Genomic DNA, 19467 nt, shown 5'->3' with positions numbered 1-19467 from the left:
CACTTGAGAGCCCCCCTTGATAGTACGACAATCGATCCTATAACTCAGTCTCCCAACTAACACCATGAGATCGGTAAAATAGAAAACCTATCAATGGCAAACCTTTGCTTTGCGCATAATCCACTTGAGCTAGATGTTGACGATCTTGTCCTCCTCAAGATGGACTACCTTTCTTGATTGCGTTGGCTCGATGAAAACTAGTAGATTGCTCCCCCATACTCCACTATGGGTGAGCTACTCTTCGGCGCATCTTCATAAGTCCATTGTCACCACAATGGACGGCAAGCTTCAAGTATATGATCTCTTCGTGATGACCCACTTGAACTTGCACACCGCAACCTAACCCCACAAAGAACTCTCACGTAGAACATGGGTTAGCGCACAAAGCATAATGGACAATGCTTACCATGCCATGGGATCACTTGATCCCTCTCGGTACCTCTTCTACACTTTGTGTGTTGATCAACTTGATTCACTCTTTGACTTTGTATTGATCAACCTCTCACATGACCAATCTTTAGATAATTCCTTGAATTACACCTTGGTCATCACATACTATCCTTAAAACCAACAAATGGACGTTAAGAAAAATCTATGGACAAACCCTTCAAATATAACTCAAGGCAACCATTAGCCCATAGAGATTGTCATCAATTACCAAAACCAAATATGGAGACACCGCACGTTCTTTCACCCGTCCCTTGAGCGGTCTAGGCCTTGGTGACTTGGTATGAACCTTTTGTTTTTTCGTCTTGTGTCCTTTCTTCTTAGCATTCCATTTATATGTTTCATGCATCTTGTGTCCTTCCATGTTACAATTGCGGCCACATCTTTGATTGTGCAGGCCTTCCAATCTTTGAAAGCCTTCAAGGCTCGGCACAAGAACAAGCTGGTTACTCTCACGAATTGTTGCTCGCTCATCAAATATTGCCCCAAGTTCAAAGACCAATATGCCGCTCGTAAGAAGAAAGGAGGGAAGGCGGCCATGGCTGATGAGGGTGACTTGGTCAAGAGGTCGAGGGGCAAGGCAAGCTCCAAGGCCGACGAGAAGGGTGATGCATCTTTCATAGCTTTGCAAGGAACTTGGAGAACATGATGGGTCAAAAGAAAGTGAGGGAGAAGAGGAGGAACAAATGAAGATATACCTAGAGCTCCAAACGAAGAAGCTTGTCATGAAGGAGGTTGTGAAGAGGAGGAAGCTTGACATTGAGAAGGCCACACAACTCAAGAAGCTCGAGATCGAGGCCACCAATGCCGACACCAAAGTAAAAGAGGTGGCACTCGCGATCATGAGCGTCGCCAAGAACAACACGTCACCGGAGAGGAAGGCTTGGTTCGTGAACCAATAGAAGGAGATGTTCGCCCGCGATGGCCTGAACTAGGTGAGACTACGGCCGTGGACTATGCCCGTTCATTTTGAAGGCTGGCTGCTGTATTGGCCGCTGACTTTGTTGCCGGCCCCAAAACTCATTCATTTTAAAGGCTGGCTCGTGTGATATTGTTTTGTTGCTGGCCCAAAAACTTTGGTCATGCAAGGGCAAGGCTAGTGTTTGGTTGACCGGCGTCGTACTATTGAAATTGCCATGTTTCAGTGCACATTTTTGATGGGAATTCTGAATCACGGCGCAGTATTATCCGTCAGGTCAGTAGGGTCATCATAAGCGCAGATGAAGATGCTAAACCCCGCTGGACCCGCCTCCACACTTTTTTTTGAATGTTGGCAAAGCTTGCCAAATTCATTGATCAAAGGGGAGTAACAGAACACCTCCAACGGAGGAAAGCACAGCAAAAGGGCTGGTGCAGAAAGAAAAGAAAGAAAATGGACCCCCGCCGACACCAACACAAACCCAAGATCCGCCAGCAACCGTGCACATCATCGGAATCCATCATCGAGGCCTCCAAGATGACGCCTCCAAGAAGGAAATGGTATCTAGAACACTACCGTCATCCGATCTGGCTCCGCTAGATCTTAGGTTTTCACTCGGAGACCTCCGCCATGAGGCAAGAAGAGCAATGAGCTCCACGGCGGCACCTCCAAGGAAGAAGACGACATCCAAAAATGCCGTTACCGTCGGCACCGATGAGGTCGATGCAAGATTTTCATTCGGAGTCAAGCCTTCTTCCAACCATCCAGAATCCGAGACCAGCCCAACACCACCGGGCAGAACAAGGCCAAGCACACCACCAGCCACGGTATAGTCGCTGCCGCACGCAGAATCTAGGCGAGCAGACGCCAACCTGACCGGTCCGCACCGCCGCTCTGAGGACCTGGGCGAACCAAATCGACTCCGGCCATCCTCCGGCTCCGTGCACAGATCTGGGCGAGAATTCGCACCGCAGCACACAGGAAAGACCGAAGTAGAATCATAGTTGACCGGCCCGCACCGCAGCGTGCCGAACAGAGCAAAACCAAGCCAAGACTTAACGTGCTCGCGCCGCCGCGCGCAAGGACCGGACCTCCGTGCTGGATCTGGTCTGCCCGAGCTTCCTCTAGCACCAACAGGCTGGAAGGCGCCCCTGCTCCAGGAGCTGGACATGCACACGCTTGCAAGGGGGAACCCACCAGCATCCACCGGGCCACCGCTCCCGCCTCCCCTATCCAGGCGCCACCGGCCATCGAGATCTGGGCGCAGGACCGCCCAAACTCAGATCGGGCTTGGAGCCCCTCACCGCCGTGTCGCCAACCTTCCTCACGCACCAACGCCGCCACCAAGCAGATCCTCGCTGGGGGCGCCGGCAGCGTTCATCCCGCGCCCGCGTCAGATCCGCGCCACCCTGCAGCGCTCCTCTTCCACCGTGCGCGACGGCGGCCGCATCAGATCCGCGCCACCCCGCTACGCTCTCCCCTCCACCTCGCACACCGACGGTCGCGCCACCCTGCAGCGCTCCCCCCGCCACCTCGCGCGCCGACGGCCGCGCCAGAAACCACGCCGCCCGCGCCAAGGCGCAGCAAGGACGCGCCCTCCCAACGCGCATGCCGACTACCGCGTCGCCAGTCAGCCGCCAGGAACCCGACGACGCCTCGTCGAGATCCACATCCCCGTGGCCGAGCCGCCCCCGCGCAGCTCGTGCTCCTTGCGAGATGGAGAAGACCCCGCCGCCGCCGCCGCCGCCGCTCGGGCTTTGCCCGCCGGCATACTCCGGCGGCGGCGAGGAGGATAGGGCGAGGCGGGAAGTTGACTGGCGGTGGCGATTTAGGGTTCTCCCGGGCCGCTGCGGCGAGCGACACGGGAGTTTCTCGGCCGATCGATGGATGTCAGTCACTCCACTGGCTTCCCGCCTCCACACTTTTAACACCGGCTCCCGGACGCACACCTGCACTGACGAGAGGTCCCGTACGTGCGTTCCCGGTCCCGCGCCACCATCCGCTCGCACGGACGCACGCACGTACCGCAGAGGGACAGCCAGCCAGCTCATCACGCCACGAAAACTGGAAAAGCGGAGGCCGTGCCAGTTTGCAGCAGCCTTCGGCAACTCCACTTTTTATTCAACCAACCGCTCTAAACTCCAAACACTAAATTCGACGCCTCACTGACATCTCGTCCTGGGGGCATGCTGGCCCCACCAGCCCGGCACCCAACTGCGACGGGCTGGTTCCTCCGGCTGGCCCCACACGTCAGCTTGCGGATGCGTACGTACCGGCAGGGGAGGGGAGGCGACGGTGCATTCCGTTGCGGTGCGGGCCCCGCGCACCGTCTCAGTCTGTCTGTCAGTCGCTCATTTCCTCTTCTCTCCGGCTCCCCTTTTGCGCCTTCGTCTCTCTCGCCACAACCTCTCTCTCTCCTCTGCTCCACGCTACAGAACAGAACAAACAGTAGGAGGAGCGCTCTCCTTCGGCCGCGCGCGTCTGCGTCCGTCCCGCAATGGAGGCGTGACTCGCGAGCGGTGGTGGGCGCGGATAGAGGGGGTAGCGGGTGAGCAATCTGCCGGGAGAGCGCCGACGCCGAGCCCAGCCCAGCCCAGGTTCGTGCGTCGCGTCGCGCCATTCCCGTGCCGCATTTTCCTTTTGTTTCTCTAGAATCCTCGTGCCGCATTACGCCCGTGTTTCCGCTGAGTGCTCGCGCGCGAGACTGCCGGCGTTCTGCGCCAACTGCCTGTGTTGTGTTGGTCGTGGGGTTCGCGGTCGTGGCCGCCGCTTTTCGTGGAGTCGCTGGGCTTGTGCTTGTTGCTTCTTCAGATCCGTGCGCTCCGCTCGGATTGGCTTTTGGTGGTTTCTTCTGCCGGTTTGGGCCTTGCTTGCTCGCCTTTTGCGCTTTTTCCTGCCGTGGCATTCCAGTCATCGTCGTCTGTCTTCCTTCACTGTGTGTCCCTGCTTTTTTGACAAGATTTCCAGCCTGCGTTTACTGGTTACGGCTACTTCGGCCTGCCGCCTATGAGTTTTTTTTCCAAGATTAAAGAGAGCCGTGTGGTGTGTGGATCTGTGTACTGACGAGTTGCTCTACTGCAGGTCCAGAATCTCCCGTGGTTGAGCAGTTTTTGTAGGCTACTATGGGGAAGTCCCCAGCCAAGTGGATAAAGTCCGTGCTCCTCGGGAAGAAATCAACAAAATCCAGTTCTACCAAGGCAAAGGATCTTCCAGCAGTAAGAACTTTCATAATGCACATCTCTTGTTAATTAAGAGCTAGTTTTCCTCTCCTTTTCCAAAAAAAAAGAGCTAGTTTTCCTAAGGGCTTGACAGATGATTTACGCAATTCGCAGAAACTTTTTTTTTACATATTCATTGGAGTTAGCTTTTACATATGTTAGCAGTTATATATTTTTCTGGTCCAATTTTGGGTTTATCGATGCATCCTTCTATTTTAGCTTGAAAGAAAGTCCTAGCCAGCTCTTCCACAATACTGGTCTTGGAGGCAATACATTTTTTTTTCGAAAAGGGGAAAGACCCCGGCCTCTGCATCATATGATGCACACAGCCATTTGAAGGCAATACACGTATTAAGACATCAAATTGTCATTAGTCTGCACGGCTCCTTGACTGGATTGCACACCAAAGTAACATTACGTGCATTGCCTTTCATGTTCCTCTTGCTTTCATCTGCTTTATTCATGTTCTCGGGTTGCTTTCAAGTGCATATTGTGTTTTTCTTCTACTTTTGATGACTAGTTGAGTTAATCATATCTCTTCCCTGAAATATAGAAGGCTGCAAACAGCAACGGATATACTGCTGGGAAGGAGCCTGAATCCTCTGATAATTCTCCCCTCATCTCGGAGCCGGTACTTGTTAGCTCCCACAATGTGTCGGAAATTTCTAACTTGCCCAACGGGAGGGCAATCGAAAACATGGTTAGAGTTGGGTCCGACACACAAATTAGTCCAGAGAAACTGAGAGAAGAACTAGCAGCAGTGAAGGCGCAAGCCGCTTTTCGAGGTTACCTGGTAAGTGCTAAGCACCTTTCCTATCAACTGATTCATACAGTATTTGTACAGTTCATGCCATCTTGGTGATGCGTCTGCTGACTACAAAACTCTGCAAGTGTTGCTCCTAGCTTCTAAACCTTTTATGTAGTGCTGTAGTGGCTCATAAAAAAAAGGAAACAAGAATAGTCAGCCTCACGAAAAGAAATTCGAACATGATAAAAAGTTTGATGGGCTTATTGGCTGATCTCTATCAAACAATTAATAGCTTCTGCTACTTTAACACCTTCACAATTTTCTTCAGGACACTATAGAAAGCACCCTCTGCAATAATGTGTCCCGACTCCCCACATTAATTATTGTCACAAAAAAAAATGCATTTTGAATCCTGGGCATCTGGAAAGGCATACATGGTTTGGTTTATCTATTTATCTGGGTATACTGGGGATCATCCATTCACTGCTGCAGCAAACATATTCATTTTCATTTAGTTGCAGCAGCACAGTGCTAATGTTGGAACGGTTGTGAACTTGTGGTGCAGGCACGCAGGGCCTTCCGTGCATTAAAAGGTATCATCAGACTTCAGGCACTGATCCGAGGGCATCTTGTAAGGAGGCAGGCTGTTTCAACCCTTCATGCAACATGGTTGATTGTGAAGTTTCAAACTCTAGTTCGTGGAAGAAATGTTAGACTTTCTAGTGCTGCCATGCAATTAGGTGTGAAGTTTGGCCAACATAAGTATGGGGTGAGACCTGTTCCCTTTTTACCCAGTTTCTGTTCAATTTTTTTTTACCCAGTTAACCTCTGTTGTGGACAGTAAATGCTTGCTACCATGAAAGTAGCTGTGAAGTCTGGCACACTATATTTTTCATAAATCATGTATTGCACAAAATAGTGCATGCCTGAATATCAAGCAGCAAAGTGGCCTTCAACCAGTCCCCAGCATACAAAACTTAGTGTTTACTACATATTCTGTACTTGGATTACTACAAATAGCAAGAAAATAGTGTTAATTGTGTACCTTTCTGCATCTCGTTTTGCATTATTTTGTCATAGTTATGAGCAAGTTCACTGTATTATTATATTGACGTGGATAGTAATGACAACTTGCCCTTTTACCTCTATATTTTTCTTCTTAGGTTAATGGACTTGTTTTCTGAAGTCGTTGTAGAATTTTCTCCCTGGCTGCTTTGGACCCCAACAGGCTTTGTTCACTTGGTCTTAGTGCAACTCAACAGACACTGTTCCCTATCATTACTTCATGATTGACACATATTTTCTTAGGGTATTCCTTACATGATAGAAAAATAGCTGTGTATCTATCCTATAACGCTTCTTCCTGGGTGTTTTATTTACCAGAAAATTCCTTATTGGTTTCAGCAGAGCCTTCACTGTCACTGTTGATATGCTGACCACTAAATAACATCCCCACATTTGTGATATTCAACACAATTTGGTAATACACAGAAGTACCAACAATACAAAACATAGAAATTGCTCACTAGACATGCATTTTCTTTCCTCGGGAATCTAAAATTAAAAGTTGCCCATCACTGAAAATAAGTCATGGAACTATTCTGCAGAACTACAGCACAAATTGTATATGTTGAACATGTAATTGTATTTTTTTTATGCTTCCTCTATCTTTTCCTCGGAAGGTGACTGCTCAAAGTCTAAAACGTAAACTCTGTATTCCCCGTGTGCATTTTTACTGTTTGGTAGCTAGTATGGCAGAAGAATCTAAACATCTATTTGTTGTTATTAGGGTGACAAGTCATCTGATGCATGGAAGGAGAAGCTATCTTCACATCCATATGTTCGAAAGGTATGCAATTATTTTTAGAAAAGTAATTGCTGGTCAGGAAGAAAGTCTTGACACTGCTAATTCTTATCTAAGAAATGCATGTCATCACAGCAAGCTTAGTTTCTATTTATATTTCAGAGTTCTAACTCATTTTTGCATATTTATAGCTTCTGTCTTCACCAGTTTTGGTACAAGCTCTTCACGTTCAGTATGACGAGACGAACCCCAATTCAGCCAACAACTGGCTGGAGAGATGGACAATAAGCTGCATCTGGAAGCCTGTTTCCAAACCAAAAATAGTTACTGACGGGAAACCACAAGTAAGGAGGGCCAGTTATGCCATGGAAACTCACTCAGCAAAGTTAAAGCGCAATGTTCGGAAGTCTTCTACTGCCACTGTTGAGACTCAGGCAAATACCGTTGAACCTGAAAAATGGAAAAGAAATCCACGGAAATACAATGGCTCACCTGCTGATTCAGTACCAGACAGCCAGTTATCTGAACTTGAGAAGGTTAAAAGGAACCTTAAGAAGGCAGCTAACTCCATGGCTGAAGCCTCTAAGATATCTACCAAGGCTGATGTGTCGAAGGTACCTAATTCCATAGCTGATGAGCTGAAGATAATTGGTTCCATGGCTGAACCATCAAAAAAATCCAGCATACCGAACGGTATCTCTGACCATCAAGACAGCGAATGCGAGAAAGCACTAGAGAGTACACGTGAGGCTCTGTTTCCTCTTGAAACTCAAGATTCTCACAGTGGCAATCTTTTGGAAAATTCAAATATAGATAAGTTGGTACCTGACACAAAATATGATCTAGAAGCATCACTCTTAGGGGACAAAGTTAATGAACCCACTACTGTCGCTCAAGCAGATGAAGTCATGCCACTGCAGAACCTTGATAATGGATATGATATTATAGAAAGGAAAGAAGAGACTAGGTCCAAGGAAGAACCTCTGCCTAATGGAAGCCTTAAAACCAAGAGAAGGTCTTCGTTCTCTAATTCAGAATACCCTGAGAGTGGAACCAAGAATACTCCAGTTCCATCAAGGAAGCCAAGCTATATGGCTCCAACAGAATCGTTAAAGGCGAAATTGCGAGGACCACCCAGATTAGACTCTGATCTACCAGTGGACAAGAATGCCTTCACTCGCCGTCAGTCTCTTCCTTCTGCTGCAAACAGTACGTTTTATTCCCCATTTGAATTCCCCTGAAAAACATAATTTACGCATACACAAAAATCAGTTCAAAATAGGGATGCTCTTAGAAGTGATAGATACCTTTTCTAGATAATGTCAGCGAATACTCCCCACCCTCTGCATCCTACAATTCACATACACAAATTATTAGTCATTACAGTATTTTGCGCCATATGTGACAACAATAGTATTTTGCGCCATATGTGACAACAATAGCGACAACTAGTTAATCAAGAGCAAAATCAAACATTACATAACCAGTTATAAAACCGCCACCCAAACTACGACATAAATCCCTTGGTAGCCAACACCAATGATGCGCTAAAAAGTGATACTATATGTCATCATAAAGGGGTGGCAATGGCTACTCAACGCATTAGCTATCTTCATATGTATGGTTGCTGATGTTGGAATGGCTATCTGTATGCATCTGATTACTTTAGATTTTGCAGCTTATTAGTTGGAACTACATGTTTGGAAGAAATTTCAAACTGTATAAATTGTTGATTTCTGAAACCTAAACATTCTGTTTCGCTTTTCGTTACTTAAATTCCACTTTTTTCGTCCTACTATCTGCAGATAGAGGAGTCAAAACAGAATGGAAGCGGTGAAGAGGCTATCAAGCTTCCACCATAAGGGTGCATTATTGTGGAAGAAATTTCAAGCTGTATAAATTGTTGATTACTTTATGAAGTCTGCTGCTGTCTACCTGTCTCTGCCCTTGTTGTTCTGTCTACGTTGTAAACATATGTTGTTACGCCCTTTTCGAACTAGCTTGTGGTCATATGTTTGGTGCTATTTTTTCCTCGAGTTACCTTATAGTTCCTCGGTCTGTGTATTAAATGTATAGCTACTGTTATTTGGCTCATTTCTGTTTTGATGACGACACAACATAACTGATTGCATTATGAAGCGCCAAATTACAAGTTTGAATAGCCTCTCTTTTTTCTTGCTTTTCCTCCACGTACCTTTGCACCTTTTGCTAATCCTCAGTTTCATTTTTGATGGTTTTTCTTCGCTCAAATGGGCTTTATGCCTCATATATACATATATCACATCTCTTATACTTTAATCTCGTCATGTATGGCTGAAGAACTCACCTGAGATGGCTTATGTTCCAGAAAAGTTTTGGTCCAACAGAGCTCTAGATTAAAGAAAACCTGAGATTACTGCTATGAGAGATGCAGAGAATAGTAACTAGACCCAGCGGCCTCCCTCTCAAACCCTAGGCAGCCGCCACCGCTCCTGCCGACGAGGCCACGGGCCCCCTTCCCCCCCGCATGCCACTCTGGCGGCAGGAGGGGTTGGGGTGCTTGGATCAACACTATGGTGCTGTAGTTGAGTCTCTTAGGGTGTGTTTCGTTGCTCACATTTTTTTTGCCTGTTCCAGTTGGGCTTGGTTGATAAAAAACAGGCTAAAAAACAACATCTACACATTGTTTTGTTGCCTGCATACCCTCTAGCCTGAGTGCGACGAAACGTAAGGCAAGTTATTTGGTTGCGGGCTTGTTTAGGCGGAAACGCAAGTCAAGTTGTTTGGTTACATGCAACACATGTTCTCTAGTAATCTCCTCGTGGAGGTGGCGAGGTTATTAGCACGGTAGGCAGGACATAACCAAAATAGATAGCATACTAACCAGTTTAACTTAGTACGAATCTTAAACAACCAGTCTTTAACAAGCAGAACATAAGTAAAACTGTTCAATGATAAACACAACAATGCAGGCAACAAAGAGCTTTCTAGACACTCACAACGAAGGCGTGGTCGTGCTTGTTGCACTGTGGTCATCACGTCAACACCGTTTTTGTTGAAGACGATCACCTTCAGGGTGTCGGGAGTCGCAGCTTGAACATGACCATGTAGCCGATCTTGATCTGGTGAACAGTGGCGAAAGGGCCCAACCCTGATCAAGGTGACCCTGTCGTTGATCACCCGGACCATCACCCTACAGGTGCAGCCGGTGCTCGTTTTGAGCTTGACCCCCCAAGGGACGATGGGGAAGTGCTTCGTGAAGCCCAGAGGCATCAGCAGCCACTCGAGCTTCGGTGCAAGGATCACCTTGCAGAAGTGGGTTGGTCCTACCTCCTCATGGTAATGACCATAGTTCCTCCGCTTGCCGCTGGGGGGCTCCTCCACCACCACGTCATCGTCTAAGGGAGACACCAACTCCTTGCCCCTTGTCTAAGGCCGGCACCACCTCCTTGCCCTTGTCTCCGAGCGCCACCACCTCCTTGCCCTTGTCTCCGAGCGCCACCACCTCCTTGCCCTTCAAGTTCTCTGTCTCGATCTGCATTATGAACAACACGAAGTTCAAAGGATGTTCACCACTCATTCGTCCCACCCACCTAGTCCAAGGTGCCTATATTTGCCACCACCTGAAAGGATCGAGATGGACCTAGAGGGAGGGGGGGTGAATAGGTACAATTACAAATTTTAATTGTTACTTAGCAATTTTAGGCAATAATGCAGAATATGAAGGTGAGCCTAACAATTGCAAGTATGATGCTAAGAGCTAAGCAAGGTAAACAAGTAACACAAGATTGTAAGTAAGCAAACACAATATGATATAAGTAAAGACTAAGAGACAAGTAACCACAAGTAGGAAGTTAGGGTTAGGGATAACCGCAACTCCGAGAGACGAGGATGTATGCCGATTTTCACTTCCTTGGAGGGAAGCTACGTCACCGTTAGAGAGGTGGATGTTACCACGAAGGCACACCAACGCCACGAAGGCTCACCCTATTCTCACTTTGAGACAACACCACGAAGGCATTTCTCAACCACTAGTGGTAGACCTTGGGGTGGTCTCCAAACCCTCACAAACTTTCTGGGGGAAATCACAATGGTCGATTCCTCTCTGAAAGACTCCTACCGCCTAGGAGTCTCCAACCTCCAAGAGTAACAAGAACAAAGGGGGAAAAGCTCAAGACTTGCTCAAATCACGGATTCCTTTGGTGCCAAGAGGGGGAAGGAGTGGATCTATCACTTGAGTGGACAACTTCTCTCAAATGTTCTCAAATCCCTTGGGGATCTAAGATTTGGTGGAGTGTGTGTGTGTGAGAGAGAGAGAGTGAAAAGTGTTCTTGAGGATGTTCTAAGTGAATGGTCAAAACTTTCACGGGATAGGTGAGAGGTATTTATAGTATCCCTCAATAAGTGGCCGTAGGAGCCACTTGGGGGCAATAGCTGTCGGACGTCCGAGGCCTCGGCAGACACGGGATGTCTGACAGGGACCGGGCGTCCGACGTTTTGGCTCGGTAGAGAAGGTACTGATGCGGCTAGAACTACGTCGGTATTACCCCAAAGAGAAAGGGATGATGCAGCACAACTATGGTAGGTATTTCCCTCAATGATGAGACCAAGGTTATCGAACCATTAGGAGAACCACGCAACACCACGTAAACAGCTCCTGCACACAAAGAACAAATACTTGCAACCCAACGTAAGAGAGGGGTTGTCAATCCCTCATGGGTAAAAAGATAGGTAAAATTGTAGTAGATTGGATAAATAGATCTCGCGGGAACGTGAGATAAATTAAATAAATAAAAATTGCAGCAAGGTATTTTTGGGTTTTTGGATTAATAGATATGAAAATAAAAGCAAAGAAAAATAGATATTGAAGGTAAATATAATAAAGAAGAGACCCGGGGACCGTAGATTTCACTAGTGGCTTCTCTCGAGAAAAATAGCAACTGTGGGTAAACAAATTACTGTTGGGCAATTGATAGAACTTCAAATAATCATGACGATATCCAGACAATGATCATTATATATGCATCATGTCCAAGATTAGTAGACCGACTCCTTCCTGCATCTACTACTATTACTCCACACATCGGCCGCTATCAAGCATGCATCTAGTGTATTAAGTTCATGGAGAAACGGAGTAATGCAATAAGAATGATGACAAGATGTAGACAAGATCTATTTATGTAGAAATAGACCCCATCTTGTTATCCTTAATAGTAACGATACATACATGTCGGTTCTCCTTCTGTCACTGGGATCAAGCACCGTAAGATCGAAACTATCACAAAGCACCTCTTCCCATGGCAAGAAAAACCGATCTAGTTGGCCTAACTAAACCAAAGATTCAAAGAAGAAATACAAGGCTATAAGTAATCATGCATATAAGAGATCAAAAGACTCAAATAACTTCCATGGATAAAAACAAAGATCTGATCATAAACTCAAAGTTCATCGGATCCCAACAAACACACTGGAAAAAGAGTTATATCAAATAGATCTCCAAGAGACCATTGTATTGAGAATCAAGAGAGAGAGAGAGAGAGAACATTGTGTGTCTTCTGGTCCGTAAAAAATCCAGAGAAAGTTTCGCTGCATTTGGACTCCGTTTGATATTGATTTTCTGCGTTGTAAAAACAAGCAAAAAAACAGCAACTGGCACTGGGCACTATGTCAATATGTTGGTACCAAAAAATGATATAAAATGGTTATAAAATGATTATAAAACATCAAAGAATGATAATATAACAACATGGACCAATCAAAAATTATAGATACGTTGGAGACGTATCAGCATCCCCAAGTTTAATTCCTGCTCGTCCTCGAGTAGGTAAATGATGAAAACAATTTTTTTGATGTGGAATGCTGCCTAACATGTTCATCACATATTCTTTCTTTTATAGCATGGACAATTGGACTTTTATATGGTAAATTCATTTTTCATTTCGGGACTGGGCATCCCTAATACTTTTGCCGTACTCTCGTGCAATGACAAGTGAACAAACACTCATCTTGAGAATAACACATCTAGCATGGAAATATATTAGCCACCCCTACCGTTTCATGAGCGGTACGAGCACACAAAAGAGAAGTTTATTTTGAAATTTAGAGATGGCACATACAAATTTGCTTAGAACGGCAAAAGAAAACCGCATATAGGTAGGTATAGTGGCCTCATGTGGCAAAACTGGTCTAAAGGATTTTGGATGCACAAGTAGTGATCACACTTAGTGCAAAATGAAAGCTAGCAAAAGATTGAGAAGCAAACAACCAAGAAACAAAAAATCTCATAACCGAGCATTAAGCATAACTAACACCAAATAATGCACCACAAGTAGGATGTAATTTCATTGCATAACTATTGACTTTTGTGCTTGCATAGAGAATCACAAACCTTAACACCAATATTCTTACTAAAGCATAATCACTCATCAACATGAATCACATATTATATCATCATATCTCAAAACTATTACAAGGAATCAAGTTTATTTTGTCCAATGATCTTCATCAAAGTTTTTATTATATCCTCCTTGGATATCTATCACTTTGGGTGTAACATCCCAATTTTTCCTAAATTTGATGTTAACAAATCATTCATATGCATCTCATATTTTCCATGCATTATTTGCTTTTCTGAAATATTCTTTTCATTATGGAACAAAGGCAATTTATTGGAGTGGAGATAACATGACTTCTCCCCTATTTTAAAAATGTTCATAATGTCTAGAATATTATTTCCAGTTCATCTGATATGTTCTGGTAATTTTTGCAATCTCCAAAATATTTTAATTGTGTGTTATTTTGTTATTTAAGTGGTCTATTGCATCAAAATGATTTTACAAAATTGCATTAGTTTTGGAACTAGTGTTCCTGTAGTTTATATTGATAGGGCTATTTTTACTGTGTGTCTAGGTATTTTTATTTAGATTTTATACTGTGTATTTTTTTCTGCTGCTGTCCTTAAAAAAAAGAGAAGGCAGCGGCCCAGGCCAGCCAGCGCAGCAGCGCAACGGCCCAGCTAAGCGTGGCCCATCGCCGCAGCCCACTTTTCCTGAACCGGTGCCCGAACCGGCACACCCCCGCCTCTGCCATTCACCCACGGGCCCCACGCGCCCCTGTTTCTTCCACACCGAGCCGGACACCGCACGCAAGCCGAGGCCGAGCCGGATCGCCCCGCGCCCGTGGTCGACCCTGCGCACGCCCGAGACCCGCTATGCGGGCAAAACCCCTTGAAGAACCCTACCGCAGCCTTTTCCCCATCACCTCTCGTCCACACGCCTCTGTCCGGTGTTTTGGATCTCGCCGGAGGAGCTCGCAGCCGTCGTCTTTCACCGCTCGTTTGCGCCGCCGTAAGAGCCCGTAGAGCCACGCCGCCTGCTCCACTCGATCTCCCTCTCGACGCCGCACTCGTTTGACACCTCGGGTTAACCTGCAGCGCACCAGGACGACGCCGCCACCAACGCCCGACTTTGCCGGAGCACGCCAGAGTTCAGGAGCTCACCACCGCTGCTCAAGGGAGCCCCGTCGCCGTTGAACACCACCACTACGTCCACCACTCGTCACCGCACCTGTCCGTCCCCTCACTTTCACCGGGGAGCCACCGGAGAGCCGCCGCCGTCGACGCCAGAACCGCCGCCGCCGTCCCCTGTTCGGGTGAGAACACGCGCGCACAACACGACCTGAGCCAATCACGCGCTGCCATGTGGCAAGTCGCTACAGGGCACACACAGGAGTCGCTACATGACCAGGGGGTTTATGTTGTTTTCTTTTTCAGATTTCAGCCTAAACTTTCACTAGCTATATCTTTTAGTCTATATATCCGATTTAGGAAATTCTTTTTCCTATGCACTCACAAAAATCAACACTTCATCACAGTACCAAAATCTCACATGTTTGCATTGTTTAAATTTGAATTCATTCAAATTTGAAATAAACCTTTCGGAGGCCGTAACTTTCAAATCGTTTATCAGAATCGAGTGATTCTTTTTGCTTGTGATCGTAGTGCAATTTAGGTGATTTGTGCATGCTTTTATGCTACTATTATTTGCATTTTAAAATGGTTTTCTTGCTGTTGGTTTTATTTTGGCTCTATTTGTGTTCCGATGATTGATTTGTTGAATTGTGTGAAACATGTAGATTGTCCGGAGTGCGACACGAACTATTGTCAGGAGTGTGACTTTCTGAACCAGAACCAAGGCAAGTTACATGTTGATCATCCTTTACCTATTGTTTTCTATGCATGTAGTTATATCACACTATGAATATATGCATGTATAGGATTACTACATTGTTTTGCTATGCTGTTGAGCTATCTTCCCGTCATTGCAGATCGAGGCAGTTGTAGTTGCTATGCTATGTAAATGGGGATTGGTTCGAGTATTCATTGAGGTTATGTGAGGATTATATATTTAACAAATCGAGTAGTAACTCAGGATTTAACTCACCTCTGGGCGAAAGTGGTATTGCTTGGTGTTGAGGGAAGGCTTCATGGGGTCTTGCACCTTTTCTAAGGCCATGCGCTCATGAGAGTGCACCCTAAGTGGAATGCCGCCCAGGTTCAAAAAGATCAGACAGACTTAGTGACTAGTAGCTTCCATGTGCGGCCACTGGCTATATGGGCTCTGGCTTAGTTGATCAGTTGTTGGAACCCTGGCCCAGATAGTGTCAATAGATGTAGCATATGTAGGTGGGATGTGGTCCTCAAGTGGTTAAGGGAACCTCTTCTAAAAGACTTCGTCTCAATGTTCGGATTGGGTCCAGTGGGTAAAGCATACTAAACTCTACAGAGTATTAAAACTAATCATGATTAGCCGTGCCCCCAATTATGGGCAAATTTGAGCCACTATGCCATTACAGTTGTTGGATGATCTTGACAGATGTGACACTTAATAAATTTGTTGGGCAACTTTATAATGGGTAGGATGGAATTGGAGCTGCCCACTCAACCTTGTGTATATAATTGTAGTAATAAAAGAACTAAATAAAATTTGACTATTAGGTAGTTATGAGGACAAAATCAGCTTTCTGCAAAAATAAACCCTCAAGCCTTCCTTTTGATATACTATGCATATACATGTAAGTCTGCTTTATTATTACTCCTGTGTAACTTGCCAATACATTCAAAGTATTGACCTAAATGGCTGCAACGTCTCATGTTGCAGGGTATTCAGACAAAGAGTAAGGTACCATTAGGGTCGCGAGTCTGCACTCAGCATTGCCAGTGGGCTATGATGGGACTCAACATTATTTTCTGCTACTTTCCGCTGTTTGATTGAATAAAGCTAGCCAAGTGCTATGCAGATTGTTTTATTTTATACATTCTAGATCATACGTTGTAATAAATGATGCACTTGCTATTCTGGTATTCATCTATATTGTGTGTGCTAGCGAGTTCGATCCAGGGACTAGCACGGTAAGCATAGAGACTCAAATCCTTCGAGGTTTGGTCCTTACATTGGGATAGGTTTCATATGTTGCTTTTGATAGCTCAAACAAATTTAAGTGAAGAACATGAGCATAAAAATTTTCTTCTCTCAAAATAATTTAAGTGCAGCAAGAGAGAATTTCTAATTTTTTTACTAACTCTCAAATAAATCTAAGTGAATCATGAGATTATTTCTTCAAAAATACTAAAGCACACCGTGCTCGAAAAGATATAAGTGAAGCACTAGAGCAATTCCATAGCTCATAAAGATTTAAGTGAAGCATAGAGAGCAATTCAAACAAGTCATGGCATAATTTTGGTTCTCTCAAATAGGTGTGTCCAACAAGGATTTATGACTAAAAACACAAAGCAAAACAAGAAAAGACTCATATCATACAAGACGCTCCAAGTAAAACTCATAATACGTGACGAACAAAAATATAGTTTCAAGTAAAATACCGATGGTTGTTAGAAGAAAGAGGGGATGCCGCTCGGGGCATCCCCAAGCTTAGTTGCTTGATACTTCTTGAATATTATCTTGGGGTGCCTCAGGCATCCCCAAGCTTAGCCTTTTGCTAATCCTTATTCCTTCATCCATCGTAAAGTCACCCAAAACTTGAAAACTTCAATCACACAAAACTCAACAAAACCTTTGTGAGATCCGTTACTATAAGAAAGAAAATCACTACTATAAGTGTCAGTGTACAAAAGTAGGGGCCTTTCTGTACCCCTTTACTTGTGCACGAGCAGTCGTAGCGGCACCTCCAGCCATGCTTGGCGGAGTAGAGGAAGCAAAGGTACAAGGATGCCAAGGCAGCGCTCGAACCAGAAGCATGAAGAGCGAAGGGACAAGGTGAGCTTTCACCGGCAAGACCCTTGCCGGGGCGGCCTACGTGGCCCCGGCAAGAGCCATGCCGGGGCAACTTGCTCAGCACCAGCAAAGCCACCATCCTTGAGCCTGAGAACTCCGACACCATCAACAGCGTCAAGACCAAAACTCAGGGGTGCCTTGCGTAGTGGCATGCAGATCTTTGTGAAAACTGAAGGCCTGCAAGCCTAGATGAGAACCAGAAGACGAAGACCCCCGGAAAGATATTGCCGGGGACGACCGAAGACCCCCGGCAAGACCCTTGCCATGGACGCTCGCAAGCCCCCAGCAAGACCCTTGCCAGGGACGCCCACGAGATCCCGACAAGGCCCTTGCCGGGGCATCTGCGGGGCCGAGGCCAGGCCCGCACTTGCTAGAGTTTCGCTGCGCCGTGCCCATTACGACGTGGCGGACAACCCACCAACTAGGCGAGCGCCTGTGTGGCAACATGCAGCTTCTAGGCCAACTAGCCAAGCACCTGCGTGGTGGCATGCCGATCTTCGTGAAGACCCTGCCACTGCACCAGCTCAGCAGCCAGCCAACCAGCGTGGCGCTGCATGCCTCGTCAGCTTGGACGCGCGTCAGAGCAAGGCGAGGCAGTGACGAATGGGATGAGCTTCTTTGCCGTCCCCGATAAAGCAATAGGGCACGTCGGTAGTGCATTAAATGCGTTTGTCCTACGGTGCCAGGCGATAGACTTGTACACTGTACATACTTTCCACCTCCTGTGTGCCACTGTGGCAACCCCTTTGACATATAAAAGGAGGCCTGAGGCGTACTGACGAAGGATTCAGACTTTTTGGACTAGGCATGCACCGCAGCTAGTTCAAGAGCTCAAGAACACTAAATACACACAAAGCAGGACTAGGGTTTTACGCATCGTTTGTGGCCTGAACCTGGGTAAAAATTCCCCCGCGTTGATCTTCTAGACCCGCTCTTTGCACAGCCCCACGCCCTGCCAACTGTAGAAGGGACTCCCTGAGGGATCCCATAGGTGTTGTTCCTGATTCCCCGACATCTTTGGCGCGCCAGGTAGGTGGCGCAGGCTGTGGAAATTTGGTCTAGAAGCTAGCGCATCTTCTTCTTCATCGCCATGGCTTGGAAGAAGAAGGCGGCCCCAGCGGTCGGCTCGTCTGAAGCCGGTCTGTCTGCGCTAGTGCGGGCAGGCGACAGGGTAGATGCTGACAACGGAGGAGGTCAAAGTCATCTCCATCGCTCTGGTGCCATCACCCAGGCGAGTGGTGTCGTCTGCAGCCGCAACAACCATCCGTGTGGCGACGAAAAGCTAAGTCACACAAAACCTTGAGCAATTTCTTTTTTTACATAAGGTTATCTTCCTCAAAAGATCCCGCTCCTTGTATGGAAAACCTGCATGCAAGGAAACCCTTCGGCTATTGGCAACGCCCTTGTTCTGTTTCGAGTCCGCTCAACAGTTCAAGCGGCTGCGCCGAGAATGGCAAGGTGGCTTGCCCGGCAGCACGCGCCCCCGACAGGCTGCTAAGGATCCGTTCCTCAAAGCGTCACAGCACGGGTTTACACACCGGCAAACCTATCCAACTTGCGTAGGGTGTGCACATACAAAGAAAGATCAAACAGGAAGATATCACACACTATTTCAAAATACTACAGAGTTATATTACATCAGTGATTGCCGCGGTTCTAACTTAAGATAAATTTTCTTGTGCATGAACTCGCAGCGACAAAGAGAAACGGGGTGGCAAGTCCCGGCGTTGGCCCTCCACCGTCTTGACTCCGTTGACGCAGCTGATGACGAGCTCGATGCGCTCTTTGAGTGCCGCGAGGTTCGCATCCTCCGGCAAGCTCTCAAGTGCGTTGGCGAAGTCGACGCTAGGGTTCCAGAACGGCTCCTTGGTGAGCACTTGGTCAGGGCACCCCGGCAAAGCCTTCGGGACTCATTGGCCAGATAGGTCGCTCGATTGGAGCAAAGCTACTCCAGGGCATCGAGGACGCGCTTGAAGAACAAGGTCAGCCTGGCATTGGGGCTTGTGTTCGCCTCCTGGGAGAACCTGACGTCCGGCATGCCCATGACGGCTAGCTGCGTG

General features: G+C 46.7%; 1 protein-coding gene across 2 annotated transcripts; it reads left to right on the top strand.

Annotated features, from left to right (window-relative positions):
• Positions 1–3736: 3736 nt before the first annotated feature.
• Positions 3737–9295, top strand: LOC125544336 (protein IQ-DOMAIN 31-like). 2 transcript variants are annotated; one of them, XM_048707984.1, is made up of 7 exons: positions 3737–3963; positions 4448–4581; positions 5141–5377; positions 5898–6101; positions 7122–7181; positions 7328–8345; positions 8942–9295. In XM_048707984.1, exons 2-7 carry the CDS (start codon positions 4489–4491, stop codon positions 8971–8973), a joined length of 1644 nt encoding a protein of 547 aa, XP_048563941.1. In that variant the 5' UTR covers positions 3737–3963; positions 4448–4488; the 3' UTR covers positions 8974–9295. The 2 variants fall into 2 exon arrangements, with proteins under 2 accessions (XP_048563941.1, XP_048563940.1); XM_048707983.1 differs by having other exon boundaries at positions 3740–3963; positions 5138–5377.
• Positions 9296–19467: the final 10172 nt, after the last annotated feature.

This window comes from Triticum urartu, chromosome 3 (assembly GCF_003073215.2).
Source record: "Triticum urartu cultivar G1812 chromosome 3, Tu2.1, whole genome shotgun sequence".
Taxonomy (NCBI): domain Eukaryota; kingdom Viridiplantae; phylum Streptophyta; class Magnoliopsida; order Poales; family Poaceae; genus Triticum; species Triticum urartu.
Note: the sequence above shows the minus strand (reverse complement) of the source record. Positions and strands in the feature narration are given on the sequence as shown.